The sequence below is a fragment of the Pipra filicauda genome, unplaced genomic scaffold (assembly GCF_003945595.2).
Source record: "Pipra filicauda isolate LSUMZ 115617 unplaced genomic scaffold, ASM394559v2 scaffold93_size3172892_pilon, whole genome shotgun sequence".
Classification (NCBI taxonomy): Eukaryota; Metazoa; Chordata; class Aves; order Passeriformes; family Pipridae; genus Pipra; species Pipra filicauda.
The window spans coordinates 331,349-354,510 of NW_024105131.1; the positions used below are offsets into that span (position 1 = coordinate 331,349).

The window sequence follows — 23,162 nt, forward strand, 5'->3', positions numbered from 1 at the left end:
TTCAATTCTCCTGCCTAAACATAGGTGGCAACCCAAATTGAGATGCTCCAAGTTATCTAAAGAAAAAAAAAAAAGCCATGTGAAACTGTCAAGTATGAGCCAGCCAGGGCCCAACAGAATCTCATCTGGAGGCCAGCAGAAGCACCAGCTAAGAGTTCTCAGGATACCCCATGGCACTTAACAGCACTTAAATCAAAATTAACAGTTAATCACTAGTCCTCACACACAGCAAGTCACCTGGCCAACATACAACAGCATCCTAACACTTATTCTGGGCCTGCAATGACTCACATGGCACTGGCAGCAGCAGCCTCTCTCACCAAAATATTAACTGTCAACAATCAGGGAATGGAGCACAGGTCCATGATTTTCATTTAGAAATCAGAACAGTCCCTTGTTAAACTTCTTCTTTCTAATGGCTGAGCTATATTTTACATCATAAGCGAGAGTTTAAATTCTTCAGTGACACACTTTAAAAACCAAATCCTGTTCTCCTAAAGTACTCCAAGAGCAAATGTTAATGGTCCAATCTTGTCTTCCACTGTGCAGCATGTTCACTAAACCCCTTGGAAAATTGTTTTCTGAGACTTTGCATTCACAACCTCAAAACATTTTAAGCAGAATAATGAAAACAAGACCATATAATTTTTGCATGAACCAGGTAATTAGTACCTGAAACATACCTATAAGGGAAAAAAACCAAACCAGACAAAAAAAAAAAAATCCACATAAAATATATCAGATGAAATTCCAAAGTTTACTGTACAGTAAATCTACAGAAAAAGAGTTTAAGAAGTCTGGGAATGCATTTCTCTTCAGGGTGCTGGTGGATGAGAGGCTGGACATGAGCCAGCAATGTGCACTTACAGCCCAGAAAGCCAATTGTATCCTGAGCTGCATCAAAAGCAGCGTGGCCAGCAGGTCAAGGGAGGTGATTCTGCTCCTCTACTCTGCTCTCATGTGACCCCACCTGGAGTGCTGCATCCAGTTCTGGGGCCCCCAACACAAGAACATCAACCTGTTGGAGCAAGGAGGCCCACCAAAATGATTAGTGGGACGGAGCACCTCTCCTATGAAAGAAGGTCTAATTGGGATTGTTCAGCCTGGAAAAGAGAAGGCTTTGGGGTGACCTTATTGTGGCCTTCCAACATCTGAAGGGAGCCTACATGGAAGACGGAGAGGACTTTTTACAAAGGCATGTAGTGACAGAACAACAGGGAATGGCTTAAACTGAAGGAGAGTAGGTTTCAATCAGATATGAGGAAAAAATTCTTTACTATGAGGGTGGTGAGGTACTGGAACAGGTTGCCCAGAAAAGTTGTGGGTGCCCCATACCTGAAAGTGTTTAAGGCCAGGCTGGATGGGGCTTTGAGCAACCTGGTCTAGTGGAACGTGTCCCTGCCTATGGCAGGTGTCTTCGAACTATATGATCTTAAGGGTCCCTTCCAATCCAGGCCATTCTATGATATTTTAACAGTGCTTTTAATAGTGCTCTCACAAATTACAGTAATTATAAATTATGTATTGATTCATATTCACTGACCTCAAGACAAAACAGCTAGGGGATTTTCATCCAGTCTTTCTGTAACATATGCAGTCATGTCCTAAGGTAGATTCTTCAGCTGTTCATTTTCTATGGGGAATGAAAAGCTGTCTGAGGAATCCAAGTTCTTACCAAACCTATTCACAGCTCTCCACCACTAAATGTCTCTTTCTCAAGTCTGCGCATCGTGAAGGTTTAAGGGTGTAGATGACAAACTAAGCTCAGGGGTTAATAAAACATTTTTCCTCTTACTTAGGTAGCTCAAAAAGGAGACTTTGCCCATACAAGATTCAAACCATCCAAAGGGATATCTCCTCTATTGATGAATAAGGAAGCTAGGGCAATCAGTTTGCTAAGTTAGACATGTCAGTTGAGTACCTAAAGTTAAACGAATCGAAGCAAAGCATCTTTGGGTCAGGCACTTTATGTCCAACCCTTGAGACATCCAAGTTCCTTTACATTGTCCACAGCAGTTATGCTAATTGCATGGATATTTAAATACAGTACTCAGAATAAAATGAGTTGTAAAACAAGTTTTCAGAGAAACAGCAAACACATCCCACTAACACAATGATATTGCAATGCTGTTAAGAGGAGGCAAACCAAGGCCCAGAAACCCAAAAATCTTCATACAAATGGCTCATTTATGTACCACACATGAAGCTTTTGTAGCCTTTCATAATTGGAGCCTTATAAAGTTCCCCAGTTCCAGTACATAAAGAATTCTGGAAAAGAGATTTTGTGGCCCTTTAATAAAAACTCTGGAAGGGAAACTGGAAGATTATGAACGTATTGGATAACCTTGCCAGCTCAGACAAAAAGACTGCTTTGCTCAGTATTCTCTCCAACAGCAGCCACAAACAGATGTTCAGGAAAGAATAAGACCAGGGAAGTACAAATAGCACTCACTTGAGTATTTCCTAGCTTCTGTTTTCAAGCCATGGGATTTTCTCCCATGGAGCACCTTTCCAAGTACTTGTCCATGTCTCTCTGGACTTTTATAATCTTTTTGCACCTACCATCTCTTTTGATAAGGAGTTGCACAAATCTACCACCTGCTCCACTAACAGTGATCTTTTTGTGTTCTTTGTACCTGCCACCTGCTAACGACACTGGGTGACCCTCCAGTCTTGACTGGAAAAGGCTGTCAGCCCTCACACTTCAAATCATTCACAACTGAAGAGTCACAACTGTCCACATGTAAAGAGTGCTTGATTACCTTATCATTCCCCCTCGTGTGAGTTTTACTCTGACCTTTGAAGACTCCATTTTGATGTGGGTTTTTGGCTTGGTTTTCTTTTTTCCTTTTAAATTTTTAAGCTGTGTGCACTTCAAAAGAGCAACTGGTCAGGACTCCAGAGGGAAAAATTCCAGCCTTGAAGATCCTCATAAGAAAAAGCTCTATGCATACAAAGCATTTTTTGTGTATTGCAAACTGGATTAAAAATAATTATGTGATATAAATACAGAAATATTTTATATTCACCAACCATAGGAACACAATTAAAAATCCTTCTGCATATCTTTTTAGATTAAATAAAACCCAATACTTTATCTACCCATCATTTTAACTAGTGTTTATAATGATATTATAGTCTTGGGAAAATCTAGGTTTTTTAAAAGATCTGACACATTTTTTAGACATTAAATTCATATAAAAATTATCGGTTTGAAACCCTACACAAGCACCTTCCAGTTCAGAGTATGATGTGGGGGGAAAAAAGCACAGACCTACAAGCTAAGTAGATCTTTTAACTGTGGAAATTGGTGATTCAATTCCCAATTCACATTCATTAGCAGACTTCACATCAATTGGTAAACACATCTATTGTTCCAGGACATTCAGAAGCCAGTACAGGCCATATAAGATCTAAAAAATCTTGGCCACAGCCATCTGACTGCATGTAAGCACAGTATGAAAGTCTAGTCAAAAACAGTCAGGAGTCAAGAGTGTCAGGAGAAAGCGGTTCTTGTAGAGAACACTAGCCAATTTATTACAAAATCAGATGAGGAGCACTAGTTTCAAGTGCCAAGGATCCTTGGAAATGGACCTCAATGAATAAGAAGGGAACAAATTAACATAGACCTCTCTGATATAGCAATACATCTGAGGAGCCTGAATGTCCTCAGATACTCCTACCGCAGAGTTCAAATGGACCACATAGATGACCAAGTGCTTTGCCAAGGCTTGTAGGTCCCTTTTCCAGGGAGGATCACCTGTGGCTGCAACTCTAACACTCACATCCCGCAGCATTACACCACTGACGCTAACAGTGTGACGCTCGGTAGTTAATACAGCACCTGCATAGTAAACTGGCCAGTATTTCAACAACAGAATTATTTTGTAAACATAAATTGTGCTTTCAAACAAAATTATTATATTTGCTTAAGTTCAGTTTCGCTAGAGCTGAACAATAGATGAAACAATTTTTTTAAAACATCTATGTTTGAAATGGAATATTTTCTACAAAACTGGTGCTGACATTAAAAAGCTTTCTGAAGTACATTCTTCATTTTTCACTCCCACTTTCACATTTGGAAGTGAAATGAAAAACTCCTAAAATGTCCCACAAAAACATTATCACTTTTCTTAAAACCTTAATAAAGTATTCAATCCTTTGCAGAAGTGACAGCAGTGAATCAGGTGAGTGTCCTAAGCCCCTAAGCCTGACGAGCCCAGGTGCATTTTCAGTATCAACATATCTTCCTATGCACATGGTTTTTCCACTGCTGTCGCTAATGTTGTTTTGACTTTTCATTTAGAAAATTCTTTAATAGTGCTGCAAAATCCCTATCATAATAGACTACAGTGTCGCCATTTTTAGTCCTTCTATTCACCCATCAGACTATTTTTTCTACCCTTCCATTTTCCCGTTTAAAAAAAATAAAAATTCAGTACTCTTTCAGGTTAAAGACAACAGCACATGCTTAAATATAACAATCAGTGATTGGACGAACTGGGAACAAATATACCTGTATTCATATGCAAAAAAAATTTCAAAAATATTTACATCACTGAGAGAGTTTTGAAACCTTTCTTCCTATATTTACAATAAATAAATTTAACCTTATTGTCGTACACAAAACTTTTGAAATTATTCTCTATAGTATCACTACAGAATAGCTAAAGTTTTCAAGCAGTATTTCCTATTAACAATTTCACTACAAATACTTCATGAAAAAATACAATTTTACTTGTGACTGTGCCTTCTGTTTTTTTCCAAAAAGATCTAAACTGGAACACACTCATTTCCAATCAAATATTTTTAAAAGATAATGTCACAGTATAATGACAATGAATACAGCATGCTGAGTTTAAAGACCATATGTTGTAATTTTGAAAGATACTCTGAAGCAGATATAGTCACTACTGTCTGCTGCTAGCTGGCATCCTCAATAAACTACCTGATTTTCTGATGTTTTGATGGAACTAGATGATCTTTAAGGTCCCTTTCAACCCATTCTGTTTCATCTTTTATATTCATCTTTTATATTATAATCAAGTTCTTGATTATTTTTCCCTGCTAAACTTTTGGCCCCTGTAAGCCTATAACTTCCTTTACAAATCATCATTACATACCTGAAGTCATGTATGAAAGCATACACAGAAAGTTTGTGCATGCAATACCCTCATCTAACAACATCAATTACTTTATCCATCTCCTACACCATTAGCTGAAAGTCTAATAAAAGCTACTCAGCAGGCAAGAGATTTAATGAAATAAACCCCAAGTTCCTGGGAGGAACCTGTGGTTCCAACTCTAACACTTCTGATCAAATAGAAGCTCTCTTTCTGCTGCTGAGCAATAGATTTTTCTGGATCTTGATCAAACATACTCCAAAGGAGGGAGGGTGTAATAATATGGTGTAAGGTATTTAAGTGTGTAGGAGAAAAACTGATTGTGGGAAAAGGGAAGATGAGAAGAAATTATTTTTAAAATGTAATAGAAATTTCTGGGGTCACAGCAAAACAAGTTCACAGCAATTCTTTCAATAATCAACAAGACAATTAAGCTTGTCTACTAATCATCATTAATAAACCACAAAAGCCATAAAAAACCCAACAAAAAACCCCAGTCTTGCACTGTTACAGGTTCCCAGTCTCCACAAATATTTTCACTTCTGTTCCCCATCTAAGGCTGAGGCACCAAGATACAAATATTGCAGAACAAATATCTCCTAGTGGCTATCTAATGGAAGTAAGGACCAAAATAGACACTATCAAAAAAAACCCAAACAAAAATCCCCACCAACCCACATAACAGTGAAAGGTCTCAAGTTCTCTACCCCTTGTCTAGAAACATAAGTACTGTCTGCTTCATGATCTTTTCAGTTCCAGGATGGAGAAGGAAAAATTTGGCTTCCATTCCTCTGCAAGGAAAAATTCCTTATTGATTCTTCTAAATTAACCCAAATATTTCTTACCTTGAAATGTAATACATTACAGTCTTAAAATTGCTTTAAAATAGCTGACTTAATCTCTCATTTCTGGACAAACTTCACATTCTGAAGAAAATCTTACCTAATTTTGGCAGGGAATAGGGCACTTTAAAATAATCTTCATAAAACTCAATGAGACTCCTTGTAATATTTAGAGCATAGTCCCCCGATCCTCTTCTGATTGCATCAGGCCTTGCATATAACCGTACCTGTTAAAAAACAAAGCAAAAGACCAATCATTTCAGCATCTGCCTTTTAAATCTATCATATCTGCAGAAATGAATTATCCTAAGGTTGCTGTGACGTGGCGGGATTATTACCTTAAAGCCAAATATGACTGTCATACATTCTCAAAACATGTCATAGCTGAAAACCAGGACTACCACAATTAAAGTTACAAAGTTTAGAAGTCACAACCTCCTAATTGCTTGTGTTGCCAAATAAAAAACTTAACACTCCTTGCATCAAAATAAATATTTGAAGAAAACATGTGTTTGCTAGAGATATGATGGGAGAGTGGATTAGTATCATGGTTCTCTGCCTACACTGAATGTAGGCAGAATGCAGTGACTCAGTAGGAGACAAGTTCATGGTTTGTTAAAGGCACATTATATCAAGCCCTGAAAATATTAGTAGACTGTGAAGAAAAGAAAATAATCATTCTCTTTTCTCTGGCAGTGACACAGTTACCCTCGATGAGCTTTGGGAAGACTGCAAAAACAACCATTTATAAGCTCATTCATGTACACAAACAATTAACATTCCTGAAACCTCCTTGACTGCTTCAGGCCTCTGTTTTCAGAAAGCAGTAAATCAAAGCTGTTTATACACGCTACAGACTGCTCTGTTCAGTATAAAACAGCTCACATATTTGACTACCTGGAGTGAACCAACTGAAAAGAACTCACCTTCATAATTCTGCATTCAAGTCTGACCCTGATTAAGAAGGTAGCAGAAAGCACTTCTTGGTTTTTCCCTCTTCCCTGTCCTTACAGACCTTAATGCTTCCTTAGTGCAAACACAACATACAGCCAAGAACTGTTAACCAAGAAAGGGACAGAAAGGAGAGCCACTTTTCACTCTCCCTCCTCATTCACCTTATGAAAGTAGTGTGTGCTTTGTCTCTAATAACTGGCAGAAGGTCTCTCCCTGCAGTACATAACGACTTGACACAAATGAGACTCTACTAAATGTCAGTCCTAACACTTTCTGTGGTAGGATTAAATCCCAGCCAGGGTTCTGAGGAAAGCAGTAGGGCAGAAATCAGAAAATAGCAATGCAAACATGAGGGAGAAATGTCAGCTTTGGAATGTTTCTAAACACTATTATGGACCAAGAAAAGCCAATGCAACTTTTTGCTTCAGTGAAAGCATTATCAAGTATTGCTTTACTACTGAAAGTAACCAGTTCAGTTATCCAAGTGGAAACCACATATCAAATACTGTACCTATCAATTCTGTTGTAACCCGCTATCTCTTTGTTTTCAGTATGCAGACACATTATTTGCTTCATTACAGTGCCCATCTTTAATCTTTGTGTTGTATTAGACTCAGTGCACCATCAACCATACATAGTTATCACTTGTAATGTAAAACAGGTAATGATGTAACCTAATGAGATATGTAATAAAGCAGACTTCCTATAATCACCACCTGAAAGAATATAAACCATTATCTGAATCCCTCCAAGTCACTATTTTTGTTCATTGTTTCCTTTCAAAGTTAACAGTAGCATGTACATTAAATGTTCCCTTATCTGCTAGATAAAATATATTTTTTAACAAAACAGATATTAACCACAGAGATGCTAATCCAAATGTCTCAAAACCTTTAGTTTGTTGAAGGATGTTAAGAATCACAATTAGATTTGTGATGAACACTGTTTTGTATCATTAAACCTTTATAGACAATTTTACATAATTGCTTTACTGGCACAGCTGACTGTACCAGTAAACTAGGAAAAAAAAGAGTCAGCCAACCAAGTATGCAAAAAATCATTCAATTTGACAGTGGTCAAATGCGTCCATAATAATAAATATGACAACTGAAGAGAAGAAAATAATAGGTAGATACAAGAAAAATCAAGGTTCAATTTATTGCATTACAATGTGTGTCTTTTGGCAAATGCAGAAAAGGTATTTAATAGTGTCTGAGATAGAGCCAAGGTACCAAAGCTCAAAAACCACAATGCTGCAAACTTTCATTTGTCTCCTGCCTAACACTAAATACAGTTTTATTTTGCCCATAAAGTTTCCCTCTGTCTCTCTGCCTGCCCAGAACAGCTCTGGACTGCCAGGGCCCCATGGCTCACACCAAGGTCACCCCCAAGCTGGAATACACTTCAGAAATTACCTGTGCCTTTGTCCAGGTCTCTCAGGGCTTTTGAGGCAACAGGTATTGCCAAAGCAGTCAGATATCTTCAAACGTTGGGTCTGCTTCTGCTTTTCACCCAACAACCACTGAACATGAAAGATATGGAGGAACCTTAGACACACCATCACAGGCCTATCCCTGGCCTCAGAAAATTCCCTGTTGGTTAGCAGAGGGCAGGGACAGAGGGCTACCACAGGGGACAATCTGGACACTCTGCCTGCCCAGTTAGCTGTTTTGGATGACACTTTCTGAGGTATCATTCACAACACAAGGAGCTTGGTCCAGAGTCTAAAGTCTGGCACCTATAAGCTCGAAATTGAAGTGCACTAACTTTCACACACTGATGTCTTTAATGTGTATGGGCTTACTTTGACCATAAGACATCTTACTGCCAAATCCATCAAATAGGGACTATATTATTTCCTTAGCTTATAAGATTCTGAGTGTAAAGTAATAAAGACTGTAAAGTCTTCATACACTGCTCCAAAGAGGAGCTTAAGTAAATAAAACAGAATGAAGATTAAGATATGAGATTTATTTAGAATAAATTGCTTGCTGGTTTAGTATTTTCATTTCAAAAGGCAGGTAGGTTGTGTTGCTTTAAAACTGTGTTGGACTGAACAATAATGCCTAATTATTATATACTTTTTCACAGGCTGATTGATCACTATACTAAGAATTCTATTTTACAATAATTTAAATAAGAGAAAAAACAAAATCTTCTGCAGGGTCAGGCCTAAATATAATAAATAAAAGCATTGCATGTTCTCCTACAAAAGATAAATAGCTTTCTTGCTTAGGTGCACAATTCATCACTCACTGCAATGGCACCTACTACCCTGCAAATATCAGTGATGCTCTTTTTCATAATCTTTGCAAGATTAGGTTAGACTATAATTTTCACATAAGAAAGTAAACAAAGAGAGACTAATACTAATTCTGGGTGCCATTCTGGACACCTCTCAATGTCAAGTATACTTAACAGTTTTGATCCACATACTTAAAGCACTGTTCCAATTATATCTTACTGCAGTGGTGAACACTTTATACAGCTTTGAGTCTGGCCACAAGTGCCATAGTTTGGGCATTAAGAAAATCAGTAACACATTATTAATGACTAAATGAGACTGTGTCAGTTTATGTGATTTACTTGGCATCCCGTAGCAACTCAGGTGGCAGTGGCAGAGAGGGAATTCAAAGCAGGCATTCAGCCTCACTGCCACCTTACAACCTGCACCATGCACCCTCCGTATTTGGGAATTAATAAGGTAGGGACTCTTCAGACAACACGCATATTCACAGCATACTGGTGGTATTCTGATGCAGCATAGTTCCCTGTGTGCCTCAATGACAAAAATATCAGAAAAATATTATGAGGAATCATTTTCATAATGACACTGTCACAAAACCTAAGAATATAACTAAGTTCACACAATTAACCTAAATTCTGGAGGTTTTTCTTAGTTCCTTTATACCTACATTTGCAACCACTACCAATTTCTCAACAGAAGTTCTGATTACTAAGAAAAAGAAATACAGGTTCTTTTGTTTCTCTCTCAAATGGAACCAGGCTGACCATCTCCTTCCGACCACAAATTTGAGCAAGTAGGTTTGTACCTTCAGCCCTACAACCCAGACCTCCCTGTTATAAGATACAGCTGTTAACAACTCTAGAAGTTACTAGAGATCCCAAATGAAATCGCTGCAATGTATATTTTCTCATTCTTTCCTGAAGTGGGCAAAAATATGAGCTGTTTCCTCTTGTTTGCCTTCCAGAAGCCCTCAAGCAGTTTCACAAGAACTTTAAATAAAGACAATACTCAACCACACTCAGATAATATCTCAAAAAAAATCATCCTGAAAGATTACTTCAAAAATATTAGCAACCTAATTCAAGTTCTTGGAATTATTTTGGCACCATTATCAGAAAAAATACTAAAACATTCCTGAAATTTGTATGCTAAATTCCACGTATTTTATAAGTGATCAATAGCCTACTTCTCTATAGTTAGTCAAAAGTATTTGCTGTATAAAACAGTGTACTTTTACAAACAATTTGTACATTTTGCCACATTTTCTGTAGTCTTTTTTAATATTTCAGCATTTGTTACATAAGTCAAAGAAATTTTAAAAATATTTGTAACACTAGGTTGCCAGAAGAGATGAACGTGATTGTAAAATGAAAACTGTTTCCTGAAGTGAGGGACAGTAGCAATATATGCTAAGAAATGTGCAACATATGTAAAACCTAACTGAAGTCATGTTAATAACTACAGTGCATGAGAAAAACCTTCCTGTCTACAGCAGGTAAAAATTATCCATCAAAAAGAAAGTTAGCACTTAAAAAGAAAAGTGCTTTCCTTGTCTTATTACTTCAGAATGCTTCAAAAAAAATATGAATTAGTAACTATATACAAGATATAATGGGTAAAATTCTGACAAGTACAATTGTAGATAGCAACAAACATCTTTATTTCCGGAGAATCATCATGGCTAGGCTTCGCGAACGAAGATTTGGGAAGGCTCTATCCACATTTGCTGCAGGCACGCTGGTGGCTTATGAGGCCAATACGTGACAGACAAATCCGATTGCAAAAGGCACAGCAGAAAGACTCCTTAGATGGTGTATTCTGCAAGACACGGTTCTTTCTGCGTTGCCTTTTTTCCTCGAGGGTGATCCTGCGTGTGTTCTCAAAGGAGACAGCTGCGTTATAGATGGTGTGTCTCCAGGCCTCCCGATTTGAGGCCAGAGTAGACCAGTGATGGTGATCAATATGGCCAAGGCTGAGATGTTGTTTCAGGGAGTCCTTGTATCTTTTCTTCGGGGCTCCTCTCATGCGGCAGCCAGTGGCAAGTTCACCATAAAGCAAGATCTTAGGGAGGCGGTGGTCCTTCATCCTGGAGAATAGTATATTCACTAAAAATGTTTCTACTGTACCAAAGACCAGTGATAATTTCAGCACATAATAAACAGAAGAATGGGTTCAAAAGAAGTAAAACTCTTCTGTTTTGACATGTTAAAATCACTACTTTTTTCTTTACCTTTTTTTTGGCATTAAAATTTAAGTGTGTGAAAAAGAGTACAGAATGAAAGGGATGAAGAATGGTGTAGTGGGTTGACCTTGCCTGAATGCCAGGGCCACCAACCCACCGTATCACTCTTCTTCCCAGTCAGACAGGGGAGAGAGAACAAGATGGAAAATGACTCATAAGTTGAGATAAGGCAGTTTACTAAAGCAAAAGTGAAAGTTTTGTGCACGCACAAGCAAAGAGGAAAATAACCAGGTTCATTCTCTACTTCCCATTAGCAAATGATGTCCGGCCACTTCCCAGGGAGCAGGGCTTCAGCATATGTAGTGGTTTCTCAGCAGGCAAACATTGTAAACCATGAATGTCCCCCCCTCCTCCTCCTTTCCATAGCTTTTATACCTGAGCTGATGTCATATGGTATTGAATATCCCTTTGCTCAGTTTGGGTCAGCTGGCCTACTTGTGTCCCCTCCCAGGATCTTGCCCTTGATTTGGGTGGGAAGAATGTTACAGCACCGATGCTGTGCTCAGCAACAGCCAAAACACTGGTGCATTATCAACACCTTTCTAGCTACCAATGCAAAGCACAGCACTGTGAGGGCTGCTGGGAAATTAACTCCATCCCAGCCAGATCCAATACAAATGGTAAGGAAAAACGTGCAGTCGTTTTTTCACATTATGTGAAATACTTCAGGTCAAACCAAAGGGTTCTGCAATGCAGGTAGGAGGAACATGGAATACATTCAACATTTTCATCATGGAAATAAAAACTCATTACTTAGACATGCCTAATTTGCAAAGAGACTGTTGTCCCACCATCTACCCTAGAGGAATTCACTAAAGACAAAGGAAGACCAGAGAGAACCATAGTATGCTCTCCCTCTGGCACTAGAAGGCAGCACTAAAAACCTTTGTGAGAAGTGCCATAAGCCTGACAACCTACTTTCCCAGGGAATCAAGGAAGTTGATAATCTGGCAGAAATCAGGATGTTACAGTAAGAAGCTTGCAGGTCTGCAGAACCAGAGCCCACCACCTACTTTAGAATTTTTATGCACTTATACATTTGAAGTCTACTATTGAAGACATTATTCTCTATGCCACCTTCTAGTTCATGTGTGCATTCCCTTTGAAACGTTCTTAGAATGGTGTTATCTTTTTAGTGTCACCTAAAGACATTTTTATTCTTTTATTTATTGTTACGGTACAGTTTGCTGATCACAATAATCCCATATAATAGTCTGCATTCATTCTGCAAGGCAACTTTCCTTTAAATGTTTAGTCATCTTTTCCATGTTCTAAGACCACTCCAACTGCCATCCTCTATGCCCTAGGGGAATCACAGCTCACTGGATGTGAAATACTGCTCCAAGGAAATGAAGTGCACCTCTGTTTTAGCAAGAAAAGACTTGTGAAAGCAGATGGTTCATTGGGCTCTAACGGCCTAAAACAACACCCATTGATTTCAACTGAATGACTCTTGTTAACTACGGGGGCAAGAGACACAACTGGTCCTGCCGCTGGGCTAGGGACACTTCTGCCAAGGCAACCTTCACCAACAGCATCCACCATGTCTACAGTCCATGTTTTTAGATCACTGCTTGAACAGTTCTTGTCATGCAGTTGCACAGGGGAAAAAAAGGCAAAAAAAACCCAGTCCTTTAAATGACTGTACTTTGGTCATGGCCACTAATAGTTCAAATCACGAGAGGCAGGACTGGACTGTATGTTTCTATCTCATGTAGTATAAGGAAAATAGCTCTCTGAATCTTGAAAACAGCCTGATGCAGAATATACACAGCAGTAACCGTTTGCTGCATCAGGTACAAGGCCAGCTTTGTACAGCATAGAGAATAATGTCTTCAAGAGTAGGCTTCAAATGTATAAGTGCATATATAGTTCTAAAGTAAAAGGTACATCAGGTGCAAGGCCAGGACAAGGGGAGATGATGCATATATAATCCTACCCCTTGCTTCACATCATCTAATACCCCAGACATTGCCACCCACATCACTACACAAAACCACTCCTAAAGGCACCCACATCCATGGAGAGCCTTTCCCCAGCCCTGAATGCTGTCACATCACATATGCCGGTGGAACCAAAAGAGATCTGAACCTCTCTCTCATTTACCTCGTCACTATTGCAGTATCTCTCCAAGCAAACATGGCTAATGTTCCAAGCATGGCATATATCTATTTTCCTAATGTCTCAATGTCTCCTCAACCTTTCTTCTGTCTTTGTTCCATTTTGCTGCATGTACTTAAGTCTGAACAGACTGAGAGCAAATGGGGGTATGGAAATGGAGCAAAAGTCTGCCAATAACCTTAGATCTTGTTTTCTCAGGCAAGCATGGGAATCAACACAGGAATTCACTTCACAATTAATGATAGTTACCCTTCCCACCTACTTCACAGAGAATTACTGTCAGGTGTTATAAAGCAGCTTAGAGTGCTTTCCCATTATGAAACAGATGTTTCTGCACATCAACTGGTGTCAGAAAAGCCATTCTGGGAATAATGTCTGTCCTTTAATCCCTTTCTCAAAGCCAGCAGACTCTACAGTAAGCACTGTTCTTAGGATGCCCCTCCAAACTAGCTCCAGTCCTCTATGTGACTATACCCATGGGCTCAGCCCAGTGCTGGTGCATCTGGGATCCCACAATGATTTAAAAATCTCAGTTCAGAAAGGGCTTATGCATAAATTCAATTTTAAATACGTGTTTAACCTCAAACATGCCTTTACATGTTATAGTTACAGAAGACCCTAACATTTCAACAGAGCAGCCACTTACAAACTTTTTAAAGGGGGACAAAAGAGTCTTCTGCTCTTTATTTCAAGATCTGTAATACTTCAGCAGCAAGTGACACCCTCAGATAAAAAACACATGCATTGCCTCTGTTCCTAAAAGCTTCAATTTACTTGATAATCTGAGATCTCTTTTATCATTATTTTGCTCACTATTTTAGGCATAGGTATTGCTTTTATTATTGTTACAGAGATAAAGATAGGGTCACATTACGCATTCAATATAGCAGACAGATGTCTGGATCCAACAGTCTTGGCTGCAAACTCCCTGCATCACTTCTGCAAACAAGGCACTGCATCTCAAATGGGTTTTTAAATGTGATAAATTCAAAATAAATAACGCTTCACTACATACGCAAACAAGCTACAGGCCAGATTCCACTAAGAACGTGCATGGATTGTTTCACATGTGCGCATAACTCCACACATTTTGTGCGTGCTCAAATGCAATAAATTTTACAACAGTGACGAGTGAAGGAGAGAAAGAGAGAGGTAGCTGTAGTGAAATATCAATTCTGCTGTAGTGAACATAGTTAAATGTGATAATAGGAAGAAATTACAGAAGAATGTCTTGTTTCAATCTCCTATTCATTATTCATCATGGACAATACTCAAAAAAGACTGCATGGTACTGAAATGTACTTACTGAATACCGAAGGAACAGCTCATTTTTATAAAGAGATTACTCTAAACTGAGCAGTCACATACAGCACTGCACCGAGCCCTAAATATTTTAATAAATTTGGGAATTTTTTTTAAAGGTAGCTGAAACCAATGAGCATTCAATGACCTGATACTTCCTAAGGAAACAGCTTTGCTAGAGATTGGATGGAATTTTTTTAAAGTAAACAAACACTGTCTTGGAATCCTCATTCAAGACTGTTGTAACAAACTAGTTAAAATAAGAAAAGCCATCAATAAAAAAAAGTTTATATGATAGAAATGGTCACTGAGGGAATAGAGATGTCTCAGGAAACTAAACGCAAGCATTGCGGTACCTCAACACTGTTGCAGGGCAAGGGGAAAGAGGCTTTGAACAGATATAGTAGATCATAGAATCATAGAATCAACTGGGTTGGAAAAGACCTCCGAGATCATCAAGTCCAATCCTTGATCCAATACTGCCATGGTTACAAGACCATGGCACTAAGTGCCACATCCAGTCTCAGCTTAAAAACCTTCAGGGATGGTGAATCCACCACCTGCCTGGGCAGCCCAGTGTCTGATTACTCTCTCCGTAAAATATTTCTTCCTAATATCCAACCTAAACCTCCCCTGGCACAGCTTAAGACCGTGCCCTCTTGTCCTATTGCTGGTTGCCTGGAAGAAGAGACCAATCCCCACCTGGCTACAACCTCCTTTCAGGGAGTTGTAGAGAGTGATGAGGTCTCCCCTGAACCTCCTCTTCTCCAGGCTAAACAAGCCCAGCTCCCTCAGCCTCTCCTCAGAAGACTTGTGCTCGAGTCCCTTCAACAGCCTCGTTGCTCTTCTCTGGACCCGCTCCTGATTATCCTTCCTGAACTGAGGGGCCCAGAACTGGACACAGTACTCCAGGTGTGGCCTCACCAGCGCTGAGTACAGGGGAAGAATCACTTGCCTGGTCCTGCTGGCCACACTGTTCCTGATCCAGGCCAAGATGCCATTGGCCTTCTTGGCCACCTGGGCACACTGCTGGCTCATGTTCAGCTTCTTGTCAATCCAAACTCCCAGGTCTCTTTCCGCCTGGCTGCTCTCCAGCCACTCTGTCCCCAGCCTGTAGCACTGCATGGGGTTGTTGTGGCCAAAGTGCAGGACCCGGCACTTGGCCTTGTTGAACCTCATCCCATTGGAATCAGACTGTCTCTCCTGCTTGTCCCTCTGAAGGTCCCTCTGAAGAGCCCTCCTGCCTTCCAGCAGATCAACACTCCCCCCCAGCTTGGTGTCATCTGCAAATTTGCCAATGGTACACTCAATCCCCTCATCCAGATCATCAATAAAAACATTAAGTAGAACTGGGCCCAGCACTGATCCCTGAGGGACACCACCAGTGACCGGCCACCAACTGGATGCAGCACTGTTCACCACCACTCTCTGGGCCCGGCCCTCCAGCCAGTTCCTAACCCAGCACAGAGTGCCCCTGCCCAAGCCGTGGGCTGCCAGCTTTTTCAGGAGTATGCTGTGGGAGACGGTGTCAAAGGCTTTGCTGAAGTGTCAAAGGCTTTGCTGAAGTCCAGGCAGACCCATCCACAGCCTTCCTCTCATCCACCAGGTGGGTCACCTAATCATAAAAGGAGATCAGGTTGGTCAGACAGGACCTGCCCTTCCTAAGTCCGTGCTGGCTGGGTCTGATCTCTTGTCCATCCTGTAGGTGCTGTGTAATAGCACTTAGGATGATCTGCTCCATAACCCTGCCAGGCACTGAGGTCAGGCTGACAGGCCTGTAGTTTCCCGGGTTCTCCTTGCAGCCCTTTTTGTGGATCAGTGTGACATTCACCAACTTCCAACCATCTGGGACCTCCCCAGTGCGCCAGGACTGTCGGTAAATGATGGAGAGTGGCTTGGCGAGCTCTTCTGCCAGCTCCCCCACCACCCTTGGACAGATCCCATATGGTCCCACAGACTTGTGAGAATCCAAGTGGCTTAGCAGGTTGCTAACTGTCTCCTCCCAGATGTCCAGATGTTCCTAGATAAAACCTTGCAGCATGACCCTCAAGGAGAAAGAAGTGAGAGAAACTTAGGGGGTGACAGTGGACAAATGCAGGATATAAAGCAAAAAGATTTGTCAGGTATTTTCAGACTTGTGAGAACGGGGGAAGAGCTTTGTGTAGCCCCTTTCTAAATAAACGTGACCACATGGGACAAGCATCTATTGCCTCATCAATTTCTCATCTGAACCAAAACAAATGTGACTGCTCCAGTCAAAGGTGCAACAATGTATTCTACCAGGAGGAAAAACTGTCATGCAGACATGCTACAATTTCTAACTTGAGATCATAAAATACTTTGGAAAGTTAATGAGCTGCACTTACCTATAAATCCAACCAGTGCTCAACTAGCATACAATAAAATACTGACTATGTCACTGACCACAGTGCCATTAAGATTAATTTAGAGCACTTAGAATCTGTATCATCTTGTTGAAATGGCTCAGAGACAAAAAATGAACATGTTAACAACTAATGTAGAGCAAATGTAATTACAGACACCATTTCATAGCCATTTCAGCCAGCCAAGACTGCCACGATCTCACCGCCATATACTCAGTCATTCAGCCCCGACTCTCTTATTACACCAGCACTAGAGTTCATCTCTTCTCACAGCAACCTGTCAGCCAGATGAGTCAGCTAACTATGCCAACCAGATGGGTAGTGTCCAGGCAACCCAGCTTCCTCATCTGGACACTCATCAGTTCAGTGCTAGACAGTAAGAAAAAACATTTGTGGAGAGAAGAGAGGACCATGACAGACTTGTTACAGATAAATTTCAGTTATTACAGAACTTCAGCCTAGGAGGAAGGTTCAAGTTCTTCTGAAGTGCTATTGTAGGTAATTCAGTGCCTAAACTGTTGAAATTCCCAGTGGTTAAAGCTCCTGCCAGTTCTTTGTAGAAGGTGAAAAATCAGCACAGTTTTAAGAAACAAAGCACAAAGATTTACATTATTTACCTATTACACATACAAACTCTGTATCGCAACCCCAGAGGTAAGATGATGTGGGAATGGTTTTTTCCTCCAGAAAAAAAATCTGCAGCAGATGTATTCCCAGGGTTAACACCAATTTTGACTTCCTTTGATTGGATTTGGATTGGATTGAGTTCTCTTATTCCAAGTACTATTTACTGGCTATTTTATAGGCAAAGCGCTCACACCACACATCATTCATAAATGATATTTCCCTACTTTTGGACTTTAAAAAAGTTATAGAAGTACACAAGTTTAAAGAAAGTGCTAACAAGTGACCTACAATGTTCAGCAGCTTTACAGCATGCCTGATTTTACCTAGCTAGAGACTGCTCTGTCACAAGCGCACAGATGTTACCTTCCAGTGATTCCATTTGAAATGATAATATGAAAACATTGTAACTGCTGATTTATATTTTGGCAGCGTCTAGAGACTCAATATGACAACAAAGTTTCTCTGTGCTTAGTTGACTACACAAATACGCACAAGAGATGTTTGTTATTCTCAATCTTCCTGTCTAAAGAGTAAAAGGTAAAACATGAGGAAAATGAACTGTTATCATCTTCATTTTATAAATGAAAGATGCAGAAAGATGGGCTTAATATCAGGAAGGAAATCTGAAAAAGAGCCAGAAATAGAACTTGAATATCCTCACTGTGCCAAACTGATAAGTCATCTTTTCATAATAAATCATCAAATTACTATTCCTAAAACACATTTTCTGGAAAACAGCACCTTTTCCATTACAAATAGAAGAAAAAAAAAAAAAAAAAAAGAAAAATCCTGTTTTCAGGTTCCTCAGTCACAACATGTTTTTCAAAAACCAGACCCAAACTTTATTCCACACTATAGACTTGTACCCCTGAAATTGCTTAACTTAGAAGACATTCTGAAAACTGAGGTTCCCCACATTGACTCGTGTAAGAGTAACCATCGCACTCCCATAATAACACCGTTTGTAAAGTAGCAACCATGCTGAGACTATTTAGCTTTGCTTAAAGGCATAGGTTTTTTTTATTATTCACTTAAAAGTAATTATTTTAAGGCATGTCAACAAAGTGGTCCCCTAAAAAATAGCTAATAAGTAAAGTGATGTACTTGTCTAGACCATAACAAAGTTGTGGGGAGATAGTAGAGACAGACTGTACATGACAATTCAAGGATGACTGCAAGGGCATGTCAGTACTTTCAAGTTTCACATAAATTCAGCACAACCATAGTGGAAACCATAGTCTGGTAGGTATACATTTCATCATACTTATCATGTTTACAGTATTAAGAAAAAAAAAATAAATCTGTGGTAAATAAAGAGAACCAAAAAAAGCAAAGCAGAAGCACAGTTCACCTGTGAGCTCAAACGCATTCACTCAAAGCACAGCTTACAATAGCAGCAATCAGCAAGAGGAACACAAAAAATATCTTGTGAGCTACATGTAAACTTAATAGCAAAACTGTTCGCAAGGCAAACAGATTAGTGCTGTAAGGTTCTGAGTTTTAAAGCACCCTTTAAAACTTGTTGGCATTGAGGAAACTGAGCACTTTGTAGACAAGTCTGCATTGTGCTGGATTGAGCCCACAATACTTTGTGAAAAACTGTACTTAGCCCTCAGGAGGGAGAAAAATATGCCCACGGGAAATTTTGTGCTCTGACTGGCATAAAATTCATATCACAACCAAAAACAGGTTACAGCAATAAGAGTAGCAACCATATTAATAGTGAGAGCTCCTTCAGGCTAAAACCTTGTCTGAGGAATGAGACAAACAATTAGGTCAGTGAAAACAAAAACCATAAACCATGAAATAAGGAAACAAGAAATCAAATTTTTTGTATGGACACACTAAAATCCACTAAAAAGCTTCATTAAAAGCTCTGATTCCGACTCTCAACTAACATTTCAAATGTTTTTAAAAACCTCCAAACTGACAGAACAATAGAAAAACGAAAAAAAAAGCTAAATGTGCTAATAATATTCAAACGCTTTTGCTCAACTAGCCCCTGACAAAACCACGGACAGAATGAGCACTTCAGCCAAAGAAGACATATTAGGAAAGAGGTTGCCATCTATCATTAATATCTTCAACTGGAAGGATTCCAGCCCCCTTCTGAGAACACCAGTCTCAGTGTAAAACATGAGAACTAAAAGAGAAAAAAAAATTCAAAGGCAAACTACAATTATAGAGAACGCAAAACAGAAGGGCTGAATTAATTAGAATATTAATCCTATTTCAAGACTCCCATCTGAGAAAGATCAAGGCCACAACAAGGAATCACCGTGATTAACCAGCTAAGCATTAGCCAGCAGAGATATAGATGAGAAGCAGCAGATTATATATACACAAAAAATCTGAACTGCCAAACAGAGGGTTTTGCACCTTAAGACAGAAGAAGCTGCAAAATTCAAGTACTCTGACATATACAAATGGGATAAGAAGACTCTGAAGCATGCTGGTTTTAATCCACAGAACACACATTAATATGTGAATTGTTTCAATTAAATAAAATACTATGAAATTTTTAACTGCAGGGTTATTAATCAAATCCCTTCCAATATATGAAATGCTTAGATGTTTATGATTATGAAAAAATATCTTTGCACATTTTGTCATTCAAATTACTTTCCTCATCTTAAAACTTCCACTACTCAGGACATAGTTCCTATCAGGAACATGCGAGTTAATCTGTGATATCCTCTGCCTGCCTATGGAAAAGGTCAATTTGCTAACAATGCTTTCTCATCAGTCACAGTTCAAACACAGCATCTGGTTTACATCTTAACAGCCAGCCAGTCAGCTAACCAGCTGAGATTAAACTAGATCTAGATGAATATCACACAAGTTTCCTAAAGCAAAACAATTTGGTGAAAGCTGATTTCTTCATTCATATCAATGCGCTGGTTAGCATTAGATTAAAAGAGCATGTTTAGGACAGGATCATTTCCAAGAATAAAGTGAGTTAAAACCCCTGCTTACAAAAAGAAGTCAAGGCAATTCCTTCCCCAGGAAGCTCACTAGGACAAAGCAACAACAGGGTCCAATGGATTATGGAAAGATAGAAAGAAGAGAAAATTTTCTGAAACATGGGTATCAAGCACAGTGGTCATAATGCAGGCAAAACAAAACTCCCATTAAAGGTTTAAGTCCTAAATAGCATGTTAATTATGGAAATACGAAGACAGAAACATTTTTACCACAGTCATTACTTCAGTTCCTAGCATAATAAAACAGACTGCACAGGTATGGTCCTTTGCTGACAGGGGAGCAGATCGCCGTTTTTTGAACAGTCCTTCCTTCCCTTTTCCTAGCTGATGAAGAAAGCTATTCCCCTGCTTAACTTCCAGCTGACATTCACATCAATATAACACCTTCATTAGTCTCTCTCTTTTTAGCACTTCTTAGAGTCTAAGATAGCATTCCCTCTCATGAGACATGCCCTGACTGCATGGCAAGGTAAACTTTTAAAATGGAAGCCTTTATTTGCTCTCGCCGTATCTCTACCCACAGCATAAACTGTGTCTACAACTGAAGGTTCTTCATATTAACAAGCATTAAGAACAATTACTATGGCAATATCAACAGTGCATGGGCAGCAAGAGCATTTGTGCACTTTAGCACATACTAACACAAGAAAATGCAAATCTTCTGGAAGCTTCCACAAGATATAAACACCATAACGGATAAAAAAGAACTTTGCAAGGAAGGTTTCTCTAGGTTTAGCATATCAGAACAGGATCTCGAATATCCTTTTTTCCAAAGTTTCTGGTGCTTGGGTGTTGTTGGCAGGACAATAGAAGAAAAGATTCTGTCATATAGTTTATGTACTCTTAATTATGTGCAACAAAGTATCAGTGAGGACTGGAATCCCTGAGCTTGAAAACTTCATTTCCCTAAGAGGCAAACTGTCACTAATGTCAAGAGGATCTGGAAGGGGATTGAAGGAGCTAGGCTAAGAAAATGAAAATAATTAAAAGTAGATGGTCTTCAGATCAGTCTGTGAAGGAAAACACTACCTGAAGTTTCTTAGAAAAACATTTGTTTAAATATCAATGACTAACATTCTGTTGCCAGTTTCACCTAAAGCTCTCTAGTAGAGGCTACTGCCTCTAAAATATCTACTACACTTTTCCCATGAGATCTTCAAAAATGTTATTTTCTATTAGGTAGAGCAAAGGGGGGGAAAAAAAAAAAAGATGAGGAAAGAAGAAAGAAATCCCAGGGAGAAGCATTGTTGCCAGATTGCATGCTCACAGTGCTGATTGACTCCTTAAATGGAAGGCCAAAGCTTAAAATGTTCCCTCGTTCAAGGACCAATCAATCTCATTGACAGCACCCCAAGGGATTAAGGCTACAAGACAGCCAGCCTTCAGCTGCTGTACTTCAGGGACTCCCAAACACTACCCAGCCAGATGCTGTTCTCAAGCACCTCCATGCATTGCACTTACACATCCAAACAGGTTTTCTGACTTTTACAGCTGCATTTGACCATTGCCCAGCTCGCTCATGAAAAAAAAAAAGGAAGTTCAGAAGACAGAGATGATGTTAAACAATAATGAGAGAATTTCACCTCTGGGGTTTTTCCTAACAAAATGAAAGGGCCTCATTACTCGCAAAAAAGAAACCCGAACTAACAACAAGATCATTGCAGGCCTGTAGGTGGTGAGCTCAGAAAACAGTAAGTTTTTGAAGAAGACACATGGAGATGTGAGCAACTTCATCAGCAGTCTGGATCATGCTTGTGAGGAGAGCATCTCTTGGTAGCAGAGCGTAACATAGAAGAGCTAGCAGGCGCACCAGCATTGCCGGGCTTTACAGTCCAGCATTGCTCAGAGACACATGTATGGCAGAGGCAGAGCTGTGTCTGATCTAATAAACCTTGACTTACAACACAGTAAATGACCTGGGACACGATGCTCTGCTGATATTGCTATCCCACTCTCCATTCCAGATCCCATTAAGGGATCCTCATGCTGTACTTGCACTGTACTCCACTGAGAATTACTCACCTCTCCCTAAAAAGAACAGATGTGCTTCATTCATTTTACACTAACAAAGGAATGGGGTCAAATATGAGCTGTGTAATAGCTGTAAGTCAGCTGAACAGCTATTGTTCTCTACATTCTTCCCCATTATTTTCTGCATCTGGACACCAAAACACAGACCCCGAAGCAGCAGCAAAGGCTGGTCCAATGACCTTCTCTGACCCAAGTTTCACTGATGCACTTGCACACTCTTCAAAGCACATTCAAGATCCTAAGAAATTACTCATATTTGAATGTTGATTTTTACTGTCATTTCTGCTGTGCACACAAAAGCAGA

General features: G+C 39.6%; 1 protein-coding gene across 3 annotated transcripts in view; it reads right to left on the reverse strand.

The window, feature by feature from the left end:
- TRHDE (thyrotropin releasing hormone degrading enzyme) overlaps positions 1–23,162 on the reverse strand; it is a 209,474-nt gene that overhangs the window by 161,540 nt on the left and 24,772 nt on the right. For all 3 annotated transcript variants that reach the window (XM_039391317.1, XM_039391316.1, XM_039391315.1), the window contains exon 3: positions 6,066–6,192. In XM_039391317.1, the coding sequence (XP_039247251.1) occupies positions 6,066–6,192 (127 nt within the window). The remainder of the gene's footprint in view (positions 1–6,065; positions 6,193–23,162) is intronic.